General features: G+C 52.8%; 1 protein-coding gene across 4 annotated transcripts in view; it reads right to left on the reverse strand.

The window, feature by feature from the left end:
• The window catches only part of SPTBN2 (spectrin beta, non-erythrocytic 2), a 38,198-nt gene extending 19,032 nt beyond the window's left edge, over window positions 1-19,166 (reverse strand). The window contains exons 1-12 of one of the 4 annotated variants that reach the window (XM_035723003.1): window positions 18,916-19,166; window positions 11,661-11,839; window positions 7,055-7,206; window positions 6,436-6,609; window positions 5,505-5,596; window positions 5,265-5,345; window positions 4,858-4,973; window positions 2,943-3,055; window positions 2,613-2,800; window positions 1,716-1,833; window positions 968-1,126; window positions 329-631 (exon numbers count right to left, since the gene is read on the reverse strand). In XM_035723003.1, coding sequence (XP_035578896.1) covers window positions 329-631; window positions 968-1,126; window positions 1,716-1,833; window positions 2,613-2,800; window positions 2,943-3,055; window positions 4,858-4,973; window positions 5,265-5,345; window positions 5,505-5,596; window positions 6,436-6,609; window positions 7,055-7,206; window positions 11,661-11,817 — 1,653 coding nt within the window. In that variant the 5' untranslated portion in view covers window positions 11,818-11,839; window positions 18,916-19,166. Of the gene's footprint in view, window positions 1-328; window positions 632-967; window positions 1,127-1,715; window positions 1,834-2,612; window positions 2,801-2,942; window positions 3,056-4,857; window positions 4,974-5,264; window positions 5,346-5,504; window positions 5,597-6,435; window positions 6,610-7,054; window positions 7,207-8,389; window positions 8,533-11,660; window positions 11,840-18,009; window positions 18,114-18,244; window positions 18,366-18,915 lie in introns of those variants that run through there. The other 3 variants (XM_035723002.1, XM_035723005.1, XM_035723006.1) reach the window with 3 other exon arrangements.
• Window positions 19,167-24,638: the final 5,472 nt, after the last annotated feature.

Below are 24,638 nucleotides of genomic sequence, written 5' to 3' on the forward strand. Positions count from 1 at the left end.
ACAGCCCCTGTGCCGACTCCTTGTGTTAGTCTGCGTTTCCTCAGAGGCCTTCCAGGACCACCTCACCCCGTGGCCCTGTTCAGTTTCCTTGTAGGTTCTATGTCTGCCTGCTATTTTGTTTCACGTGGGCCCAGGGGTCTCCTCCTCAGCCTCCTCCCACCACGATGTGAGCCCTGCGAGGGCAGGGCCCTGTTTGCTCCGTGTGCCCGCATCGGGGTCAGGGCCCGGCACCGAGACTTACTTCACCAAGACGCGCCAAGGGAACGGACCTCCAGTCGTACTCCCACAGTCCTGCTCCCCCCTCCCTGCCCCCTCGTCCCACTGTTACCTTCATCTCTTCCATCCAGTCCATGAGGTAGAGCAGGTCCTGAAACACCTTCTGCAGCTCCAGGTTGAGGAGGAGCCGCTCCCGCCGGGCGGCCACCATCTGCCGCAGGAAGTCCCAGAGGCGCGCCACGTTGTGCTGCCGCGCCGCGATGCGCTTGATGTCATGGTAGCGCTCGGCCGCCAGCTCAGCAGCCACGGCATCGACGGCCTGCACCCGGCCGCTGTAGGCCACGATGTCCGTCTCGATGGCCTCGTGCTTCCGCACGGCCGCCTCAACGGCCGCCAGCTCCAGCCCGAAGTTGTCCTGTGGCGGAGGGCAGGCGAGGGGAGGTGGGGGAGGTGGGGGAGCTCAGGCACCCCAGCTCCGCCTGCTCGCCCCTTCTGCTCTCGGGGGCACTTCCGCTGCAAGATGCCAACTCCACATGGTGGCTCTGTTTCCTCTCTACCCTGTCCCATCCTGGACCCTTTCTCCTGTTCAAGCCTCTGGCCCTGATTCGGGGGGGGGGGGGGGGCTCTTGGTCGTCTTCTCTATGCGATGGAATACGCCATGTTACAGGGCTCATAACCCACCTCTCTCTCTCTCTCTCTCTCTCCCACTTCTCCTGCCCACCCACGCAGGCCAAGAACCCCCCTGCCCTACCTGGGCCACGAGGCGCTGGTTCTCGCCAAGCCAGGTCTCCCGCATGGCGGCTTTGCGGTCGAAGCGGGCGGCCAACTGCTCCAGCTTCTCCTGGCGGATGAGCTCGGTGCGCAGGGCCAGCTCGCGCTCATGCTCCGCTTTCTCCAGCCGCTCCCAAGCCTGCGAGGTGGAGGGACAGCATTGGTGCCAAAGGACCAGGGCTCAGGAAGTGAGGGTGGGGAGGGGTCATCGCGACTGGGGGGCACACGATGAGTCCCAGGGAAGCTCGGTCTAATGGGTCTGCGGAATGTGGTCAGTCAGACACCTGTGCACGGAAGCATGACAAACGGACAGTGTAAGCGCCACGGGGCCACACGAAAGCACGTCTGCTGACCGATGAGGACTGGAGGGGGACAGGGTACAATGAAAACCACTGGCCTTGTTTGTGGTGGTGGGACCGTGGGTGAACCCTACTATTTATACTAATCTTACAATGCCACCTGTGAAAAAAATAAAATAAAGGCAGAGAGAGTGAATCAGGGCCATGCCGAACAAGATAAGCGACTGGGGTCTGAGTTTATGATGCGCACTTCCATGGAGAGACAGAGGGAGGAGGAAGGGGGATGTTCGGGGCGCACGACAGCATGTGTGAGTCACGGCGTCGGTACCACGGAGGGCCTTGGGCAGCCGGGACAAGCGTTCCGGTCAGGGCAGTGGGGGCTGGTGCCAAGGATGGGACATCTGTGGGGCGGGGAGGGAGGCTGTGCACCTTGTTGATGTCAGAGATGAGCCGGCCCTCGCGGGGCGTGTAGACCTTCTGATTGTTGGCCCGCAGCTTGCTCTGGGTGGTGAAGAGCAGAACTTCCAAGTTCCCCTTCTCAGTGAACCTGAGGCAGGAGGCCGGGCTGGGGTCAGAGTCAAAGGCCACACAGGCACAGGGACTCTACATTTCAAAACGAAGTGTCCTGTGGTGCTTTTCTTCTCAAGATCTCAGTGCAAAAGCCGGAAAATATGGACAAGCAAAAAGAACGTAATTTTAAAACAAATGAAAACCAGAAAGAAATGACCAGTTACACTTTGGCATGCACCTCAAATCATTCTTGGGATGTGTAGGTACAGATGTTTTCTGGATTAGTATTAGTTTTGGAGCTGAAACATACTAACTCCGAAAGAGCTCAATAATAGACAAACCAAAGTTGTAGCATGTACTGTACAGAGCTGCGTACTGGCGATCCCACCCTTGAAAAAAAGTCCATTTCTAAAACAGGTAAACAGTCAGAACCTTTGCAGTGTGCACGGCACCAGCCACACTCCCGTGTTGCTGGTGATGACCTGCCTGTCAGATCCAATCCCCCTGTCCCTAAGCCGGGAGTGGGTTCCGAAACACCCGGCCAGTAATCTTATCTGAGCAGATCGCACTGACTCTACCTACCACAGTAAGCATCTCCCCAGCATGACTTTTTTTTTTTTTTTTAAATGGATCATCATTTAAAAAATTTATCTTGGAATTGCTTCTGGCACTTTGAGCTGGGGGAAATGAGCCTTCACTGCATTTATGTCCTGCCAAATTTCCCTCCCAAAAGGCCACCCTGATTTAGGCTTCTTCTCCCATGAGCATGGCTCAGGGCCGGCATGCTGCAGCAGGGGGTGGCCCAGGAGCACCTACTTGGGTGGCTTCTCCACGGTGCGGTAGGAATTGAAGGACTGCAGCTGGTTCTGGACCCCACTCAGGGAGTTGGCCAACTGCCGGTCATTGAGGGTGACAATTGTTTGCTCAATCCATTGCAGCAGCTCTGAGGCCAGGGACTCGTACTTCTCCACCAGGCGCTCGGCCTCCATGGCATGGTCCAATACCTGTAAGACAGCGACAAGGGGGTCCTGCCTACGGGGTCCCTGGCCCAGACCTGCAGCTCCCCCCGTCTCTGCTTTCGCGGAGGAAGACCCCCCCTAGGCAGGACCTCTTTTCCAACCGCCTCACGCGGGGTCAGGGGGGTACCTTGCCAATCCTTTTGCCTTCCACAGCCAGGGCCTTCATCTTGGAGAAGTAGTGATAGTAAGTAGCCACGTAAGTGATGATTGATTTCTCGTCTGGTTGGTCCACATTCACATCTGAGAGAAAGGACCGCTCAGGTCAGGCACTGATGTTTAGAGATTAGAAACCTGCCTCCCAGAAGAACACCTGCAACTGGGATCGCCTACCCCAATCCCGGGGTCCCCCACCTCAGTCCTCTGAAACTGACATCCTTCCAGCTCCTCCCAGGGCAAAATGACAAATAAATCATTTGGACTAAAAGGACATGGGAAAGTGAAGTTTTTTTATTTTTTTTCCCCCTCCTAGGAACAAGCAGAGGACAAAATGCAGAAGCCTGAGGAGGCTTTTACCCAGTATTTCCAATGGAGACCAAAATTACCGTCGAGGGCAGGAAAGGCAAGAAAAGAAACAGTATTCCCGTTTGGGGATGGATCTTGTACTTAGGGGCTGCAAAGATGTCTAAGAAATCAGTGGATTTGGGGGCAGCAAGATGGAAGATACAAACTAAGCTTCCCGAAGCCAGGATGTTCGGAGGGACAGGCCCAGCAAGCCCTAGCAGTTCTCAGGGCCATCTTGGGGCATGGTCATGGCTATTTCTGACCTCAATCCCAAAGTTCAGCTGCGAATCCAAGGAGGTGAGTGTCCTTCAGGCAAATCAGCTTGTACCACAAAGACCAAGGCTGGGACTTGAAATGCCTGGGTTCTATGTCCACATTCGGCAGATTCCATCCTACCTACAGGGAAGACTATAGGGCTGGAAGCCCTTGTGACCCCCTCTGAAAGCCCCCAGGCAAGAACGACCCATTGAAATCATGTCATAAAGTTATAGGAGACTTTGCTCTACTTAAATGTTCTTTATCATAACTGTGCCTCTCAAATGCTTTCCCAGGAACCTATGTTTGCCTGACTTCCATTGCTAGATGGCTGATGTGTGTCACTCTGGACTGAGATGGGGCTACGGTGGGATGGTAAACAGGGAGAAAATAACCGAGACCCAAGTCTGCCCAGTGAGCTTAGGAGGGAGCGTTTCCAGCAGGGAAGCCCCTTGGCTCTTCTCTGCCTCCCGTTTCTGGCGGCACCAAGACTGTTCTCCCCGAGAAGTGGCTGAGGAAACAGGTCTGGAGTTTGGATCTCTGCTCCACCCGCTGTTAAGACCTCGGGAAAGTCACTTAACCCTTGGATAGGTCCCCATCTTCTCCTCCATAAACTGAGGACTATTAACAATGGCCTTGATTTCCAGGGGGTGTTGTGAGGATTGAGTTGAGTGAAGCATGTAGAGTACAGGGCCAGGTCCAAAATAAGAGCCCAGGGGCCGCTGCCAGTCTCACCAGCATTAAGATCAGAACCACAGGGGTCAGTAAGCAGGGCCCGCTGACCGTAATGCCAGAGCAGGGTGAGATCTCAGGGTCAGGCAGCTTAATTTAGAACCCTAGAATTTTAGAGTAAGAAGGGCCCTTAGAGACCACAGAGACCAATCTTCTCATTTTAGAGATGAGGAAAATGAGCCACAGAGAGGCTAAGCGACCGGCTCTAAGTCACAGAGCTGCTCCATGGTGGGGCTGGCCTAGAACCACATTAGAGGGCTCTTTCTGCCACAGGGCTGCCCCTCTTCCTACGGCTTTTTTTGTTGGGGGGGGATGTAATTTTCACACCATAAAATTCACCCTTTTACAGGAGACTAGTCAGCGGTTTTCAGTACATTCACAAAGTTGTGTAGCCCTCACCACGATCTACTCCAGAACACTTCCATCACCCCCAAAGGAAACTCCGTACCCATTAGTGTTCACCTCCCCCCAACCCCCTACCCTCAGCCCCCGACACCCACTCGTCTGCCTCTTTCTCTATCCCACAGCATCTTCTTTACAGCACTCTGCCCCACCTTCGGGATCCAGCAGCTTTGTGAGCCCCAGCTCCTTCTCAGCCAGATTGAAAGCATTTTGCAGATTGTAGTGTGCATTGCACTTCCTCAGCGACTCAAAATCCAGCAGATCCGGCCTACAAAGGAGGCAATGTAGAAGGTATCAAGAGCGCATGAGCTCCTAAAGAGGAAAAGTAAAGCCACCCCTGTCTTTATCCCTGTCACCAACTCCATTTTGTCCCGAACCAGGCACCCCAAACCCACACCCACTGCTCCCACGCCCCTGGGTCCCATCACAGCCCTCTGTGCAGCGTGGTGCCCCCACATCCCAGCTCTTCTCTGAATGTTCTCTTCTCTGAATGCCCAGCTCACGGTCCGTCCAGGTGTCCGTGCCCCCCGGGCCCTGAGCCCAGCCAGTGGCTCCTCACCGGTGCTTGTGTACAATGGCATTGAAGGCCAGCCCGTCCCTCCAGCTGGTGGTGAAGTTGTGCACGTTGACATTGGGATACCTATAACCGGAGACCAGGAAGAACAGTGTGTAGGGCCTAGCCCTGGTCTGTGACTCAAGGATGGATCCCCAGCTTGTGGTTCCGGGAGCCCACCCCTCCTTTACCGCACAGCCTCGGTGCATCCACCCCTCCAAGGCCACGGTCCCTGGGCAGCCTCACCCCGCAGTCTTCATCTGGCACCACAGCAGTAGGGCATCCTTGGCCGACTTCTTCTCCTTGTTGTCTTCTGTTTCCACGCTGATGTCTTGGATCTAAGAAGGAGAGAAGGAAGATCCTCACTCCCTGAACACGGGCTCCTGGAGTTATTGGAGATACTCCGCCAGACACAGCAGGAAACTGCTCTTGAGACTCCTGTAAGGGGGCGCCGGGACAGAGCCGGGGGACCTCTCCTCCTGGGCTAGGGACCACAAAACATCGGTTCAAAAGGATTTGAGGCAGCAGGATGTGGTCGGAAGTCAGAAGAGTGGAAGCACCTCAAAGCGAAGGATGCTGGCTCCTCCGGGTGGGGAGCTGCGAGTGGACAGGTGAGCACTGCCTGAGAGCTGGGGTTCCAAGGGGTTGCTGACGGAGCTCTGCTCGGGCTGGGAGGAGCAGAAGAGGTTACACCCGGGGAGTAAGGGGACAACCGGGAGAGTTGTGACGGCATGAGGACATTGGGCTGCTTATGCTCAGAGCATAAGAAGCAGTAGGAGGACTGTTTTGGGGAGGCAAGCAGAGTTTGAGGCAGAGGTGGACCAATGATCAGGTCCCAAGTGCAGTTCTCAAACTCTCAGGGGTGAAGGTCGGTCCAGTTTGTAAAAATCTCCAGTCCCTTGTGGACCAACGTGTGGTCCTACCACATGTGGCCAATAAACAGACCAGGCCACGGGGAACCTGCCACAGAAGTATGACAACACCCACACTGGTCTCTACCCTGTGTAAGGAGGAGGGTCTCCGGGTCTGCTGCCTGGATGTCACAGCAACCGTAAACTGCTACACGAGGTTCTAGACCCTCTGTGTCTTTATCGGTCCCGCCGTGGACCAAGGGTGCCTGTTCGCGGTACAGCACCGATGTGTGAAGGACACTCTGCGTGACGCTCTGCCAGGCTACCTGGAACCGAAGGATGATGGTCCAGACCAGCCCAAGGGTCAGACGGTGGTTTCCGTCCACAATGTCATGGGAGCCCATGTTTTCCAAGTGCACTTTCTGCTCCTTCAGGAACTGCAGCGCCTTGTCCACGTTCTCCAGACAGTGGATCCGCATTCGGCCTTTTGTGGGCTTTGGCTGTTGAGGGATAGGAGACAAAATGACATGGGACCATGGGCCTCCTTCTCCTTCCCTTAGCCTTCTCAGGGCCCTGCTCTGCACACCTTCCCCGTGAGCCCCCTCAGAAACACAGGCACAGCCCTCAAGGCTGGGCCAAAGTTCACAGAGCCAAAGCTGAGGTTCCAGAGGAAGCTTGGGCAGATTAAGATTCCCAAGGGAATTAATTGCACCCAGAGTGGGTGGGAAAAGAAGTGTTTTCAATGGGGCCACTGTTCCTGTCTTCGTGAAGCAATGCTCCTATTTAATCCAGGCAGCAAAGCCTCTCAAAATGAAACGATCCTCTGAGGAGAGGGCAGCCAACTGCTTCCCACTCTGTGCCATCACTCTTCTAAGGGCAACTCCCAGCTTGTCCCCCTGACCACTGTTTCTTGGGCTCCCTCCTCCTTCTGTAACCACAGCTCACCAGTGTCTCTCCCGAGAGCACCTCGAGGAGCCTCAGGAGGTTACGTCCATCCCGGAGGTCGCTGTACAGGTCTCCCACCCGGCACGTCACCCGGGCCAGGTGCGAGTTCACCCACTTGGTGAAGGTTTTCTTCTGCACGGCTTCTCGCTCATCTGTGGTGGCAACATGGGGTCATTTCTGTCCTTCAAGTACAGTGCACCTGCTTCTAAACACCAGTTGATGGGGTTGGGGGGCTGGGGGGTGCTTGAGAGCCCGGAGGTGAGGTCTGGGAAGGAGGAGGGGAAGGAAGATGCCTAAGACGAAAATCCCTAACTTAAAAAGCAGGGAATACAGAAATTGGAATGAGCTCATAAGGTAAAAAAGAGCAAACAAGCTTTGAGAAGAAAGGATGAAAGAAATTAGAAGCAGTGAGACATGTGGGGAAAGGTTGGGGTCTGGGATCACGGCTGTCCTTTAACAGTGGAGAGACACTGTTACTTCACCAGAGCCTCGCTGTCCTCATCTGTAAAACGGGCATACTACTTGACTTTCTACTTCAACCCGTGACTGTTGGTGAAATGAGACAATGTACGTGAGATGCCTGGCACACGTGATGAGTTACTCTCTGATGAGTTACAGGTATCCAGGCACGATCTAACCTGAAGGAAAGACCCAGAGCTGCTCAGGAGCAGCAGGAGGTGTGGCTGTTCTCTCTGCTGACGGACAGGGCGTGGACTTAAATCAAACCAGCAGCTCTTCCAAGTGGTCATTAGAATGACATGATATTACAGAGGGTCTAAGCCTCCTGAGTCAGCTTGCTCTCCTGGGATAATTTAAAGAAAAGACGGGCTCCTCTACTTCTGGGGTGGGTTCATTCAATTGGTTACAATGGGATCCAGTCCCGAGACATCAGCATTCCAATGCTAAGAAGGAAAACAATCCTGAGAGTTGGGAATAGGGAAAACACTGAGCCCAGAAACACAGGGGGGATAAAACAGGCAGAGTTAGGCACAGATCTCAAAGAAAGTGAGGAAATGCCTTGCTGCCTGGTCCACAGGAGAGGCTGCTGATGAGCGCATGCTTTTTAGGTTCCATGGGAAAATTAAAATTTTAGACGTTATAAATGACAAAGTGAAGGAAGAGGTCCAGGCCATTGGAAGCTGCTCCGGCCGCTCGGATTTCTGCCCGTTTTCCCCAGAGAAGCCCAGGGCTTCTGGGGCCTGAAGAGTCACTTTTGTTTCCTTCTCAGCACCAGCATCTCGGAAACCGAAAAGACTCAGCCCTGAATTTCACATTCCTGTGCACCTCACCCATAAAACATAACGACACACCCACGTCTATTCCTGTCTCTCTTACCTCCAACCCCTGTACCTAGGCCAACCTCTGGGTTGTAACAACTGCACCAGCAGACCCCGGCTCTGTGGGCCTCCTTTCAGGGTCTCCAGGCCCCCTTGCCTGAGCTGGGGATTGCCCAGATCATTGGTCGTTACTGGATCGGTGAAGACCGCTCTGATGCCAGGCACACGGGGGTGAGGCCATTTGGGCCCACAGGTGGAAAAAGAGAGGAAGACAGAATCGGTGGCAGCTAGGAGAAAATGGGGCAAAGCCAAGGACCAGAAATAAAGCATAACTTTACAAGGTGTCCACAACACCCACAGACACATCCCCCCGCCCCAAAACACAGTGGGTCCCAGGAATACACGGAAATACTGGGGCCAAGATGAACACACGCCTGCTCTGCATCTGAGCCTGTCTGTACCAACTCCCTTTGACACACTCCCTGGTTTCCACACACCCACTGCTCCTCACACACGTTTAGACACCCACTCAGAAACCCAGGGTGACAGGGACAAGCCCTGGGTGGCTCGGCCTCCCGGCTGACGGCCCTCTCTCCTAACAGGTGCTTCTGTTAGGAGGTGAAGCACCTCCTAGCAGGTGCTTCACCTCCAAACGCTCCGCGCCTCCGTGCCTCCCCGTGTGCTGACACGGGCGCCGCCACCACGCTCACTGTCCCTTCTTCCGGGGGGGGGGGGGGCCCAAGCCTTTCCCGTCTCTGTCAGCACCCATGTGTTTCCCGGCCTCTTGTAATGACTCCCCGCGCACACTGTCACCCAGCACAGACCGCCGAGCACGGACCGTGCCCCACTCGACGTGCTTCGCTCCGGCCCCTCCGGCCCGGGGCCCCTCCGTCCCCGGGGCCCCCCTGGTCCGCCGCTCACCTTGAAGCTGTTTGAAGCGGCCTTCCAGCACGCTGGCGTACTGAGCGGGGTTGATGAAGGCGGCTGGCGACAGCAGGAGGTCCCCCGGGCTCTGAGCCCCTTCCACCGCCTCATAGTAAAAGTCGCCCGCGCCGTTGAGGCCGGGCCCGTGCGCCCGGCTCACCCCGTTCCCATTCATGCCGCCCGCAGCCCCTCACGCGTCCATGCCCTGCCGGCGCCGGGCGCCACGGGTCCGCTCCCCGCCGCCCCTGGAGCCCGGGGTCCCGAGCGCCTGCGCTCCCGGCGGGGAGTCGGTTCAAAGGCAGGGAACGTGTCGCGGAGCGGGAGGGGGGGGGTGGTGGGAAACGGAGCGCCCGAGCTCGGGGGCCAGTCGGCAGAGCACACCTGGCCGCGGCGAGAGGAGACGGAGGCGGCTCCCGACAAACAGGTCGGACGGTGCCGGGGGAGGGGCGGGAGGCGGAGCGCGGCCGGCGGCGGCTGGCCCGGCCCTGCGGGGCGAGCCGGGGAACTGCCGACGCCCGGCAGACCAGCCCTCGGGCCCCCAGCTGCTCAGCGTGGGCCCCCAGAGCCAACTCCTGCTTCCCGAAGGTCTGCAGGTGGGACAGGGATGGCCCCTCTTGGGGTGACTGTGGGAGGTACCCCCTTCAGGACCCGAGCTTTGATCCCCAGCTCGGAGAGCAGAGAAAGAGAAATCCTTAAAGAGGAGAAACCAGCTCAGTAGGTGCCTGGCACTCTGCGAGGCGCTTGCTTAAGTTCTCTTATCTGTGAATTGGTGTTCCAATCTTTCCCCACTTGTTTGTCACCACCTCCAGTTCCGGCCCCTTTCCTGCCACTGGGCTCACCAGGCCCTCCTCAGCCAGGCCATCCCAGGGCCCCCAGTGCGTCCCACTACTGCTGGGACATCTGCCAGATTCTCTTCCCACCTCTCTCTGGGCTTCAGCTCATGTCCCTTACAGCCTACTCTAGCCTCTCTCCTGTCTTCATTCATTATTTATATGGCACCTACTGGTGCCACGTGCAGTGCTAGGTTAAGCCCACACAGAGATGCCTCCAGGAGAGCCCAGTTTGGTGGTGGGGAAATGACAGCTCAAGGTGGCATGTGTCACATGTGCACAAACACGGGGACAGTCCTGGGTGGCATGTGGCATGTGTACAGACATCAGGACAGTTCTGGAGGCAGCATGCATCCAAAACCGGGGTGCCAGGGAAACGTCTCCACACAGAAGTGACATTGTCCACAACCCACTGTTCTGTGTCCTCTCGTCTATAGAAACACTGATACGAGTATTTCATAAGCCAGCCTGAAGACTCAACCAGAAGGGCAAAGAGGTCCGGGAGAAAATACACGATACGGGGTTCCCAGAGCTAAGGCCACCACCACACAAGGGTGTTCGGATGCTGTGCTGCCTGAACAGAATGAGCTGGAGAGCTTTTTAAAAATCCTGATTTCTGGACCGTAGGTCCAAGATCCTAATTCAGTGTGTCTAGGAGGGGGCTTGGGAATGTGTATTTGTAAAAATGTCCCTGGATGATCCTGTAGAGAGTGCTGCCCGGTTTGGGAACCACCTCCTCAGTGTCTCCCTTCTTCCAGGAGGCCACCCACTCATGCTGGGGGCACTGCCTCCGTTGGGGGGGGGAGTAGATGTGGCCTCTCTCACTGCGTGGGGCTGGGAGGCCAGTAGGTGGGTGGCAGAGATAAGGGTGGGATGGAGGAGGGAAGCCAGACGGGGTGGGTGGCCTTAGGGTGTGTGGGTGACTCAGCCCCACGCCAGCCGCTGGTGGTGTCAGGTGGCAGCTGCACTCTTGTTGCCATGACAACTCCTCCCCGGAACGCAGGGAGGCCCGTCAGACGGGTTTGTTTGTGCTCAGAAGAGCTGAGGGAAGAGCCCAGGCCGTAGGGGAGGGCAGAGGCTGAGGCGGGTTGAGAGCAAACCCAGCAGAATGGGTGGTGCAGAAACCGGCGGCGGGTGGAGGGAACCTGCTTCAGGGAACAGGTAGATGAAATAATGGGAGGAACAGGCGGCAGGTGGAAGGAACAGGTGGGGAGGGAGCAGGGAGGATAATGGCCTGGGAGGGAGAACAGGTGTGAGAGGTGACAGAGAAAGCCAAGGAAGACCCAACAAGGGGGGGAAAGGGAGCGATGGGTGGAGATGGCAGTACTAAATGCAAAAGAGTTAAGGACCACGACTCAGGGACAGAGGGGAACAGAGCTGAGTCCTGTGCTTGCGAGAAGGGAAGCTGGGGAACATTCTGGGTTGTATGAGGTTTGGGGACCCGGGGCTTGATGGGGTAATCTGGATTAGCTGGCAGCTTAGAAAGAAAGCTGGTCTTCCCACGAGGTTGGAGGACTCTCCCTGACAAACTTCTCTCCCTCCTCAGCATCTCCCCTGGCCCTCCCCTGACCTCACCTGCCAGGGCCTTAATGCGAGACCTCTCAAAGAGGCGGGCTGAGCTGCTGTCATTGTCCCAGTCCGAGTCAGGCAGGTCCCAGCGGTTGTTGATGTCACTGTACTGGCCCTGGATCTCCAAGCTGTCGAAGTCTGTGGGTGACAGGGTGCTGCTCATGGTGGTAGGTGGCCTCCTGCTCCTGCAAGGGGGAACGTGGCTGGTGAGGGGCGTCTCAGGACCACCGAGCCCACTACTTACCATGTCCTTCTCTCCTCTTGCGTTAGATCTGCTTCACTCTCCTGAGGGCCAAAGGCTGTGGTTGGTTTCTCAGTCAACAGAGATCAGCCCCTAGTGGGAGGGGGGAAGCCGAGGTGGGGAAGCAGAGGGGCAGGAACCCAAGAGATGAACGAGGAGTGAGACAGGAAGGCAGGAATGTCTCAGAGTGTGGTGGCAAAAAGGAGGGGCTCCAGGGAGGGACAGTGGGCAAAGCCAGGGGCTAAAAATGGAGATGGCTAACAGCATGGCTCGGGAGGGCAGTGCACAAACCAGGGTAACGCAGGAAGCAGATGTGGGACCCCATGGGCAATAATGAGTATAAACTGGAGTGCTTTCATTTCCTGGCTCCACAAACCGTTCTGAGCTCCCACTCCACGCAAGATGACCTCCTATACCCAGTAAGTGATTTGAGATGAAAAGACCCTAATCCTGCTCTCCAGCTGAGATACACTTATGATACACCAGGAAGCCTGTGATGCACTCTTCGGTAAGTATAGACAAAGTGCCCAAGAGTTCAGAGAAGCACACAGTATGGTTTTCTCCTCCTTTGTTTCCTTTTGTTTGCTACAGGAAATACTTAATAGGTGCTGGATAAATGTCAGCTCTGATATGTGACTCTGCTATGTACATGCATCACCTCATCACAACCTCTATGGGGCAAGGGTTCATTGTCATCCCCATTCATAGAGGAGGAAGCCGCACCATGAAAGTTAAGTCATGGTTCAAGGTCACGTGGCTGGAAGGAGCGGAGCTGGGTTTTAAAGAGAGGCTCTTTCTGACTTTGGGGATCAAGCTCTTAATCACAGCATTTACATGTTCCTCGAAAATCCTGGAGCCCTTCAGAGCTCCCTGGGAGAGATCAGCACCCATGGCTCCCTTCTAGGGCCCAGGCTAGGGAAATTAGGACCACATATGCTTGCCAGCACTACTCGGGACCCTACGTTATGTAAACTCTGTCCTTCTCAAAACTAACAAATGAGCTTCAGATTAGCTGCTAGGGATTTAAAAAACCCTCTACTGTCTAATTTCTTGTGTAATTCAGCATTCAACAGCCATTCAAGGGAACGGAGGGTGCTGGGTCTGCAACTTTATTAGAACCCCAATTCTGCATTTCTCGTTTTCCTAGCACCTCTCAAACACAAAAACATTTTAACCCTTAGCACTACTTCCTAGGGTGGAGGCTATGATCTTGGCAGTCTCTGGTTCTGGAAAGGTAGACAAGAGAAACTCGCATGTGGTTCAGGGAAAGAAGAAGGGATGGGTGGTGACTTGTGGGTGGGTAGGGAAGTGTATTCCCCTGGGCACACAAAAGCAGAACTTGGCTTCTGTCATTAACTGGTTCCATGAAGCTGAACCTGAACCTGACCCACAGGAAGCCAGAACTGTCTGCACCTCCCCTTTCTCTCAAAGAGAAATCAGGCACAGGGATTTCCCTGGGAGTAGCATTAATGAGGTGTGAGGGAGCTAGGGTCTCAGGTTCCTAGATTGGGTTTTGCATTCCCTGTAAAAGGAAAGAGAGCTTAATTTCCACTAGCCTGGGACACTTTCTCCTTTAAAATCCATCATTTCTCTCTTTTTTTTTAAAGATTTTATTTATTTATTTGAGAGAGAGAGAATGAGAGATAGAGAGCACGAGAGGGAAGAGGGTCAGAGGGAGAAGCAGACTCCCCGCTGAGCAGAGAGCCCGATGCGGGACTCGATCCAGGGACTCCAGGATCATGACCTGAGCCGAAGGCAGCCGCTTAACTGACTGAGCCACCCAGGCGCCCATAAAATCCATCATTTGTCTTAATCCCCAACAGATTCTTTGAATTTGCTCTGTAAATATTTATATAAAAATAAATTCTAGGGCAGAACTGAGTCACCCTGAGCAAAGAGTGCTGTGGGCAAGGTGTGACCTGAGCTAGAGTCACCTAATACTGGTAGGCACTGAACAGGGAAGCAGCCCAAGCCCCAGGACCGGTACCAATCCCGTTTCTCTCAGTCCTACAGATCGAGGCTTCCTTGCCAGTAGCCACGCGCTCTCTCTCACTTAGCTCTGGGGTTGACATTTCCAGCACTCACACTCTCTCCACGTAGACCTCCCCACAAAAACTCCTACATATGATACCCTCCAGCCTTCTGTTTCCATAACTCCTTTTCCTTTCATCAGGAGTCACAGACCTACTAAAGCCAGCCCCCAGGCCTATGGCCAATAAACGGCTTAAAAATAACTGATTTTGGGGGTGCTTTGCTGGCTCAGTCGGAAGAGTGTGTGACTCTTGATCTCGGGGTCATGAGTTCGAGCCGCACGTTGAGTATAGAGATTACTTAAACAAATAAAACCTTTAGAAAACAAAAACAAACAAACAAAAATACCCTACTGATTTTGGATTCCCTTAGGTGGGCCTGCACTTTCCAGTTCTCCACAGACCCCACCATTCCCTTTTGTCTCCTTCCCAGCCATGTCACATATTTTGGTTAACTGGCGGGGCCCTGAAGAACTCTGGGGTTTTCAAATGCTCCTTTATATCTTAGTACTCCACAAAGAGCAGACACTTAAAGAGGCAGACTGTCTTACTCTGTCTCCAAACCACTGTGTGTCCTTGGGGCCCCATAAACGGCACAACACCTAAACATGAATTATTCTGGCTTCCTTTCAGTGATCCAACCTGGTCCTCCCCTACTGGGACCCAGGCCTGGGATCCAGACCTCCCAGTGAGGTCTGGTTGTTAGAGCGTCCCCATGGAATCCTATAATTTGGGGGAGAAGTATGGAGTTGGAATCTCCCCTCCTCCCAAATAAAAATGCAGCCACTTAAATGCTCCTTTGGCCAAATCAGATTTTGACACACATGCTTTGTGTCCAGAGTTCCCAGGGATGCCGTCATATAGATAAGGAACCAAGATGGCACTGGTGTTCTTAGATCATGGATCTCTATAGGGCCACATGTTGGGACCCCAAGGAGTTTGTTCCCATGGACTTGTATGTGAATGGTGCTCTCTGGTGGTGTTCAGTGCCATGGTTCTGAGGGCCTCTGAGTTTTGGTTTACAAGCATTTGGGCTCCGCAGTCCCTCGCCTTTTGGACGATATGCTGTGTTCTCTGTTCCCTGCTGCCATCTCTAGATTCCTGTAGTTCTCTATGGAGTTTCTTTACGTAGATCCTGCTCTGGGTTCCTTCACTGAGTATATCATTCCTCACCTATGATCCGGGTCTCCATACTCACATTTCCCTAGTCTGCCTGTCCAGCAGCCTCATGACCCCTTGTCTCTCTGTACACTGGAGAATCCTCAACCTTATTCTCCCCGTGGATTCCCAAACTCTGGCAATAGGACGACACAGCAGCTAATCCAGATTACAGTTTCACCGGCCCTTATTCTTAGCCACTGACCTCGAGGCAAGGCCCAAGTAGCTTACATTTTCATGCTAGAATAAAGCCAACTCCCACCAGCTACAAACCTGGGGGTCCTGCTCGATTCTCCACCGGTGTGCTGCTGGATGCAGACTCTGTTCAGCCTGCGGGGGCCGGGGCGGGGGCGGGGGGGATCCTCAAGGGCAGGTGCCCCACTTCCCCTTTCCTCCTGTTTTAGCTGTAATGCAGGCTAGAAATCTTATCCCCCAGCTAGAGCCTGTCTTGTACCCTAATTCCTCCTCTGGCCACATCCTGCTCCTGATTAATTCTTTACCACCCTCAGAGAGAGTTGACGGTTCCCTCCTCCGCGCTCCCACAGCACTTCCGCGCTCCCACAGCACTTCCGCGCTCCCACAGCACTTCCGCGCTCCCACAGCACTTCCGATAGCGGCTATTATTGCCCCCATCACATTGTATTACATTTAGTTGTTTATGTGTCTCTCCGCTAGCTCCATTGTTAACCCATTGAGGACCAGGGCTGTGTCTTACTCATGTTTGTCTTTTCCAAGCCCGGTACAATAGGTATTCAGTAAAGAAATAGTGAAAGACAGGGCGCCTGGGTGGCTCAGATGGTTAAGCATCTGCCTTCGGCTCAGGTCATGATCCCAGGATCCTGGGACAGAGTCCCGCATCGGGCTTGGGAGCCTGCTTCTCCCTCTGCCTCTCTCTCTCTCTCTCTCTCTCTCTGTCTCTCATGAATAAATAAATAAATAATCTTAAAAAAAAAAAAGAAACAGTGAAAGACTTGACCATAATTCTTTTTTCCTCTTTTTTTTTTTTTTTGCCAGCAAATTACTGTCTTTCTTAGAGCTGGAGAAAAACGCAAGGAAAGAATAAAAATGGGATTGGAGAAGACACTCAGTTGGAGTACTCTCAGGGTTAAACTCTACAGTTCAGGCTCAGGGATTCTCAAACTTGCATGAATTACAATGACCTGGAGGGCTATTAAAACACAGACCACTGGGCCCTGCTCCCCGCCCCCCCCCCCCAGGGTTTCTGATTCAGTAAATCTTGGGTGGAGTCCAGAAATTTGCATTTCTAACTTGTTCCCAGAGGATACTAAAGTACTGGTTTGGGGACGACACTTTGAGGGCACTGTTGTCCAAAGATAGAGGAGCGGTAGAATTGGTTAGAGGAGCTATGAGGACTGAAGAGACACGAAGTTTTGGGAGTGAGTGTCACCCGAGGTTAGCTTCTGGGTGGGTTCAGGCTCTATCCAATGCTAAACTCAAAATATAACTTCTCTTGAGAAACCCCAAGACCCACAAAGAGCCAGAAGCCTCAGGCGATGAGAGAGGAAATGAAGATGGAGTGGACTCCTAGATCTAATGAGACAAATAGAGCTGATGCCCTGACACAGGTGAATCACAGATGTGCGGAAGGATGACGATATGGCTGGAGATGCTATGGGGGGGGGCGGTAGAGTTGAACAAATGACAGCAGGATGAATAATAGATGAGAAGAAATGGGGACCTTGGCCAAGTAAAAATCTTATTTGACTCAAAGTACAAGTGGGGCGGCAGAGACATAAAAGGAGAAAGGGATCACAAATAAACTCAGGGCTCCTAGGAGGGCAAAAGAAAGATGCACTCAGGGCAATCAGAGACCCTTGTGGAGAAACAAACCCTAAGCCATTTCCCTCAATGCTGTATTCCTGGTGAAACGCAGGCACTCTCCTCCGGGGAACTTAAGGACCCCAGCTGAAGAGTGGCACTGAATTTTTGTTTGATCTTCTTTGGACTCCTCCACTCAGGGCAGAATTATTCAGACTAATTTTCACTCCCTTGCTACGCCCCTCCCCCAAGCCTGTACCGGCTGGTTTACATCAGTTTCTCCAAGGGACAAATCTAAGATCCATATTAACTTTTCCTTCTCTAAACCTTTCCTCTTCTGAATTGGCCAGGAGGTTGGTCCAGCACCCGACACCAAGACACATATTTGGAACTCACTCTGGCCCTTTCACCTTCAAGGAGAACTGGTTTGTGAATACCCTTGCCCATGCCTGCCTGAACCGACGGGCTCCCCAGAGCTAGAATTGTCGCTCCAGGGAGAGGGAGAGGAGGAAGGCGGCTGAGAGGCAACCCACGGAGACAGCATGCAGCAGGTTAGGAAAGGGACAAACCCGCAGCGCAGCCGAGCATGCATGCAACGCCATGGGGTCAATGGGGTAAAGTCGTCCCGCGCCAGAGTGGACAGTAAATGCCCACCGTGGTGCTGGAGTTGAAACACCCCAGCGAGGAGGCCTTGCCCGGTAGTTCTGTGCGGGGCGGACTCTAAGCCATCTGGACGTCCCGGCCACAGAAACACCTTACGCCGCTCCTTCCCCACCGCCCGAAGGGGCTTCATTCTCCCTCTGCCAGTGTTCTGGTCACCACAGCCACCCGTGTCCCCTCTCACACACACTGTGAGAAAGCATAAAGGAGAGCATGGAGCTAGCTACCAAAGAGGCGAGGAGGAGCCCCCTCGGCTCCAGAGGGAAGCCCCCAACAAGCTCCCGAGCGGGAGCCGGGCGCGACCGCAGCACCTGGATCCGCGCCGGCCGGTCGGCGGAGGAGACGCGGCGACTGGAACAGCCGGCGCTGTCAGACACGCTCGGAGCACAGCTGACCCGATCCCTCAACGCGTTTGTCAGCCCCAACTCTTGCAAGACTCTTCTCTCCGCTCCGGAAAGGCCCGCGTTCCCCACGCCTCGACCCTCACCTCCGGTACCTGGGTGGCTGGCACGTGACTCTCCATCCTGTCCCCGGGACCCGGCGGGAGCGAGGGCCAGGCGCCGCATCCTCCCTCCCGGGCTCCCCCGGCCGGCCGGCCCCGGCCCCGGCCCCGGCCCCGACCCCGGCCCCGACCCCGACCCCGACCCCGCTGCCCGCACGCGGCCGCACAAAGCGCGCCGCCCCGCCGCCGGGACAAAGCGGGCCCGGGCGCCGGCACCTACCTCGGTGCGGAACGCCGGCCGGGCAGGCGGGAGTGCGGCGGGCGGAGGCGCACCGGTCGTCGCCGCGCCCGCAGCCCGGCCGCGAGGGGCGGTTGCGGGCGGCGGCGGGTGGCCGGGCGGCTGCGGGGCGCACGGCGAGCGGCGGCGGGCGCTGTCACGGGGCGCGAGCGGCGCGGGGGGCGCGCGGGGCCGGCGGCGGCTGGGCGCGTGGCGGCGCGCGGGCGCGAGCGGCGGGACTGCGGCGCCGCGGAAGGAGGACAATAGCCTCCCCCTGCCGCAGGCTGCCGGCTCCCGCGGGAGGCCCGGGACCATCTGGAGCCGGCGGCCCCGCGGGGCTCGGGGCGGGGCCCGAATCACCCCCTCCCCGCCCGGCGCCATGGCAACCGCGGCCCCTCGCAGTTCTCCGCACAGCTCCCCCGCCCCGGGTCGCTGACCTTCCCCGGGGCTAACGCGGCGGCCGCTCTGGGACCGGCTCCCGACCCCCGCCACTTTCCGTATGTGTGCCCCCCCATAATGCCGCCTTCCGCTCAACCCTGGGCCATCTGAGTACCCCCCACAGCTTGCGGGGCTCAGGCTCCGCAGTTTGAGGACCCCCACCTTTGTCCCTACTCCTCTTTTTCTCCAAAATCTGTATCCCCGCGACACGCAATCCTTCCTTTAACGGCACTCACCGCCCAGGTTTCCCAAAATTCGGCCTCTGTTTTCCTTTTCAAATTTTCCTCTTTGGGCACCTCCAGTTCATCTCCCTTTAAGCAATTCTCTCATCCATCCCCTCTCTCGAGCATCCTTCTTCAGGCAGGTAGGCCGGCTCTCTTTCCCAAAGCGTCTCCATGGTATACGTGGTGGAGATTCGCCTGCTCGCAGATCAGATTCTCGGAATAGTCATCACTGCAGCTTCTCTCTGCTCCTTCTCAGCTCCTCTCATTTATCAACCAGGAGAATTCTGGCCTACTCACTGTCTTAAAAGGGAGTGGGGGTGGGGGTGGACATTTCTAGGCCTGGCACAGCTGGGTTTCTCCTTGGTTTGGTAGCATCTGAGTGGTCGAAGGTCTTAGGTCCTTAAGCAAGGTGAATTGCTATCTGCTTGAGAGAGAAAAGAATTATGCTCAAATAATAATAAAGTTATAAAGTGTCAGCTGGGTATTAAAAGTGCATTATCCCATGTGACCTCCCACCCCACTTTCCAGCTCTAAGAGGTAGGTACTGATCTTCCAGACTAGGAGACTAAGCTCACAGATGAACTAGTAATAATAGATTGGGCTTCATACAAAGCAATCAGAATTTAACCATTAGATTATTCTGTTCCTGAAGATGCGGGCCTATTTCCAACAGGGAAATGCCTGAAATGGCCAAGTAAGGGCAATGTGAAGAATGGGCTTTGCATGAATTATTGGGTTTAAGGTTTTATTTATTTATGGGTAATGGAGTTGTAGGATTTTGCTCCTTTCTGAAAGGGCACACATAGTGAAACAAATTTGTGATTGAAGTGTTTTCCAGTTATAATTTTGGCAAGGTGAAATTATTTGTTTTAAATTTATTTGAAAACATTTTCAAGGAAGAAAAAGAAAAAAAAAAGCCCTGCTACCAATCCTATCTGGTTTTATCATCTCACCTACCTGGCCTTGGTTTTCCCAGTCTATAAAATGGGTTGAGAGGGGTATCAGGGAGTTGCACGAAAAGATGACCCTGAAGCTCTCTTCTAGCTGTGATAGTCTGATTCTACCACTAAACTGGAACAGTGATTCCACCACCGAACTGGAACTTGATCTTCTGGGATGTACCTCACCAGTAGCTACAATTTGGGCTATTTATTACTTATTTTTAAAGAGTCACTCCTTCCAGCAATGGAATCAAAGAAGTGAGGGCATAAGCTGCAACTGTTTCCAAGGGTAGGAGTGAGTGTCTACAGGGGGAAGGGAGAAATGAGGTGTGTTTTGGTCATCAAAGAGACTTGGTTAGGGATGTTAAAGCTGTTGGGATGAGAATCAGCTGATCTCCCAAAGGAGCCAGAATACCCAACCGGCTGCTGCTGTACTGGTATGGGAACCAAGGGTCTCAACAACAGCTATTGGATTGTGACCCAGTTTAGAAGACAAGGGTATTAGGTCTTATGGGCAGCATACTAATAAGATCTTTTCTATAGTATTTCCCATTTTTAGCATTTCGTAAAATCCTTTAGAAAGCCTTGTAGGGTAAACATTATCATTCGCATTTTCTTGATGAGCAAACTGATGTTCAGACACCTAAGTGAATACCCAAGTTCAGAGTTAGTTCATGGTGGAGACGTCAGGTCTTCCAATTTCCAGTATGTTCTTTCCCTTCTGCTAGAGAGAGTATAACAGAGTGGTTAAAGGCAACAATTTTGGAGTCAGACTCTTTGGGTTTAAAAGTGGTTTTGCCACCTACTTACTGTTGACCTCGGGCAAGTTACTTAACCTTTCTGGGATTCAGTTTGCTCACCTGCAAAATGATATCATAAGGTGGGGATCAGATGAGTTATTGCAGGTAAAGTACTGGAACGGTGCCTGGCACTTAGTAAGCCCTCAACCAGTGTCAGCCATTATTATTTTACACATTATCATTTTACCATACTATTTCCTAATTTGGGGACAAAGCATGCTCGATAAAGAGAACACTGAGATCACTGGTTTCAGTTGCTTTGGCAACTTGTTATTTTGCTCTGTAGTGCATCAGTATAGTCAATGATGAAGAAAAAAAGTCTGCTTCCTTTTTATGTGAGTTGCAAAAGTGAATGGAATGAAATCCACCAACTGTGCTGAGCTTCTCACAGAATCCAGATTTGCTACTTATGTTACTGAGATTCATGGAAAGGTCTTGGTAGCACTGCCTGCCACCAAACCTACAGACGTAGCCGAATGTTCATCTCTCATTCCTGTAGCATGGAAGAGGTGTCTCTCCTGAGAATGATTCTTCTGGCTTCTGCACGAAGTGCCAACCCCTCCTGCAGTCTCGTGGCTCCCAGTCATTCTGGTGAGTTCCCTCTCTTCTCGCTCCTTCCCATCAGCATTTGAACATGCTAAAGTATCCCAGCTTAAAAAACAAGTGAGAGACCCTGGTCCTCCTCCATGTCTTGCCCTTACTCTTTATGATCACGATCTTCTTGAGTGATTTGAACGCATTGGCTCCACTACCTTTAAAAACTTTTTCCTCACAGTAGGTTGAGGGTCCAACTCTTGGTTTTGGCTCAGGTCACGATCTCCAGGTCCTGGGATTGAGCCCTGTTTCAGGCTCTGCGTTCCACAGAGTCTGTTTGAGATTCTCTCTCTCTCCCTCTGCCCTTCCCTGGAGCTCTCTCTCTCTCAAATAAATAAATCTTAAACAAACAAACAAAAACTGTCTGGCTTATGTGTCAGGCACCATGCTGGGATCTGGGGATCTAACGGTGAATAACATGGACAGTCTCTATCTTCTTGGAGCTTATATTCTGGTAGGGTTGACAGACATTAATAAAATAACCCCTTAGATATGTAATCACAAATTATAATGAATGAAAGTTTCAGGATGCTAGGTGAGAGTCTAACAGAGAGTCATAATCTGGTTGGGGGCTGTCAAGGAAGACCTCCCTTAGATCATTTGAGCTGAGATCTGACATAAGAGAAGTGTTAACTAGGCTGAGAATGGGGGATGATCGTAGCGGTAACTAACACTGGTTGGGTACTATATTTTTAATACTTTATGCATATCATTTCATTTCATTCTTGTAAAAACTGACAGGTAAATATTAACCTCATTTCACAGAAGAAAAAATGGGGGCAGAGAGAGATGAAGTGTCACTCCCAGGGTCATTTAACCAGGCTTGGGTACAGCTGGGAATTTTAACCCAGACGTCTGACACTTGAACCACGTTCTTAGCTACAGAGACACAGAGCGTGTGGATGCCAGGCCTGAAGCAGAAGGATGCATGATGTATGTAGGCAATGGAGAGAAGGGCAGTGGGAGGGAAAACAGAGAGCAAAAGGGAATGTGTGGTAAATTCTGGATGGGAAAGTCGGCAAGAGCTAGATCACGCAGGGCTTTCCAGGTCATTTAAAGAATTTTGGTTTTCACCTTTGGAGCCCTGGGAAACTATTGAAGGATTTGAAGCAAACAAGTGAAGTGATCAACTATGTATTTTATTTTATTTTTTTAAAATACTATTTTATTTATTTATTTGAAAGAGAGACAGCAAGAGCTAGAGATGGAACACAAGCAGGGGGAGTGGGAGAGGGGGGAGAGGGAGAAGCAGACTTCCCACTGAGCAGGGAGCCCGATGCGGGGCTCGATCCCAGGACCCTGGGATCATGACCTGAGCCGAAGGCAGACGCTTAATGTCTAAGCCACCCAGGCACCCCCAACTATGTATTTTTAAAAGATGACTCCAAAACTAATGATGTAATGTATGGTGATTAACATAACATAATAAAAAAAGAAGGATGACTCCAGCTGCTGTGTGGGAAATGGAGGGGTGTGCCCATTGACATGAGAAACCAGTGAGGAGGCTAGCACTGTGGTTTAGATGAGAGAGAAGATGGTAGCTTGAATGTGAATGTTGGCAGTGTGGTTAGAGGAACACATAGGTAGAAAGAATTGACAAGATGTGATGATGACTTAGATACAGGGTGGGGAAAGGTTTGTCATGGATGGATCGTGCAGCTGGAAGACTGGAGGTACCATTTGCTGAGATGAGGTGCACTGGGGGAAGACCAGGTTTGGGTGGGGAGAATGTAGTAGGTCTTGGAACCTGCTGGGTTTGAGATACCCTTGAATCAATCAAGCGGACATTCTGAGTAGTCAATGGTATCCGGGTGTGCAGCTCAAAGTGGGGACCTGGACTTATGATGAACATCTGGAAGACATCAGTGCAGAGCCAGATGGTGAGTGAAGGAGATGGATGAGTACTGATGCAATTGATTTAGTCCAACGCAATATAACTTCTATTCCTCTGCAGCTGCTTTCAACAAAGTCATCATTAATCCTCTTGCTAAATCCAGTGTTAATTTCTGATTACTGTTCCTTTTGACAGTGGTTGACTTTAATTATGCCTGCTTCTTGAAATTTTCTTCCTTTGGTTTAGGGTTGCCACACTCCTGGTTTTCCTTCAATCCCTGTGGTCCCTCCTTTGTTCCTTTTGTGAGTTCCTTTCTGCTTGTCACTTAATTGTGTTGTTGCCATTGGTGGTGGTGTTTCATTCTAGGCCCTTTCCTCATTCTGTGAGTTCTTCCTGGGCCCCCTTATCTACCACTCTGCTGCCAGAGCATCTTTTTAATACAACATTCTGTCAGATACCTCCTCTGCTGAAACCTCCTCAGTGACTCCCTAAGCCTTTGGGATAAAGTCCAGAGTTCTTAATAGAGTTGAGACACACTGCTTACCTCTCCAGCCTCATTGCTCACCACTCCTCACTTGATACTCTTATGTCCTAGACATACGGAATCCGTTTGAGTTTTTCCAGTGTTTGTGGGATTTTGGAAACTCTTCCTTTTCCATTCACCTAGGATTTACTCATCGTCTAAATTTAGGTGTCACTTCTGGACTCCAGTTCTGGGACACGGCCCTTCTGATAGCGCTCCATGTGATTGGCACTGCCCATTGTGCTCCCTCTTAGATCGAGAACTCTGTGAGAGAAGGGAGCACACCCATTTCTCAGTTGTGTTCCCAGTAGAACAGACGTGTAGATATCCGTGCAATATATTAAAGAATGACATAAAACACTTTGGGAGAGAAGGGGATTCCTTGTTGTATAAAGATAAAACTAGATGTTTCATAGCAAACAATGTTTCCTGTTTCTTTTACCCTGAATCTATCCCCCATCACTAAGCAGCAGCAAGTGCTTTCTAGATGCAGTATCCTATGCACAGGGATGATACAGAAAGATCAGGGTCAAAGTCTTGTGCTTTTGAATTCTTTTTTTTGTTTAAGATTTTACTTATTTAGGGGCGCCTGGGTGGCTCAGTTGGTTAAGCGACTGCCTTCGGCTCAGGTCATGATCCTGGAGTCCCGCAATCGAGTCCCACATCGGGCTCCCTGCTCGGCGGGGAGTCTGCTTCTCCTTCTCACCCTCCTCCCTCTCATGCTCTCTGTCTCTCATTCTCTCTCTCTCAAATAAATAAATAAGTAAAATCTTTTTTTTTTAAAGATTTTATTTATTTAGTCATGAGAGACAGAGAGAGAGAGAGAGAGAGAGAGGCAGAGGGAGAAGCAGGCTCCCAAGGAGCAGGGAGCCCAATGTGGGACTCGATCCCCAGACCCTGGGATCATGACCTGAGCCGAAGGCAGACGCTTAACCATCTGAGCCACCCAGGCGCCCATAAGTAAAATCTTTTAAAAAAGAAAAGATTTTACTTATTTATTTGACAGAGAGACCGCGAGAGAGGGAACACAAGCAGGGGGAGCG

This window comes from Zalophus californianus, chromosome 11 (assembly GCF_009762305.2).
Source record: "Zalophus californianus isolate mZalCal1 chromosome 11, mZalCal1.pri.v2, whole genome shotgun sequence".
Taxonomy (NCBI): Eukaryota; Metazoa; Chordata; class Mammalia; order Carnivora; family Otariidae; genus Zalophus; species Zalophus californianus.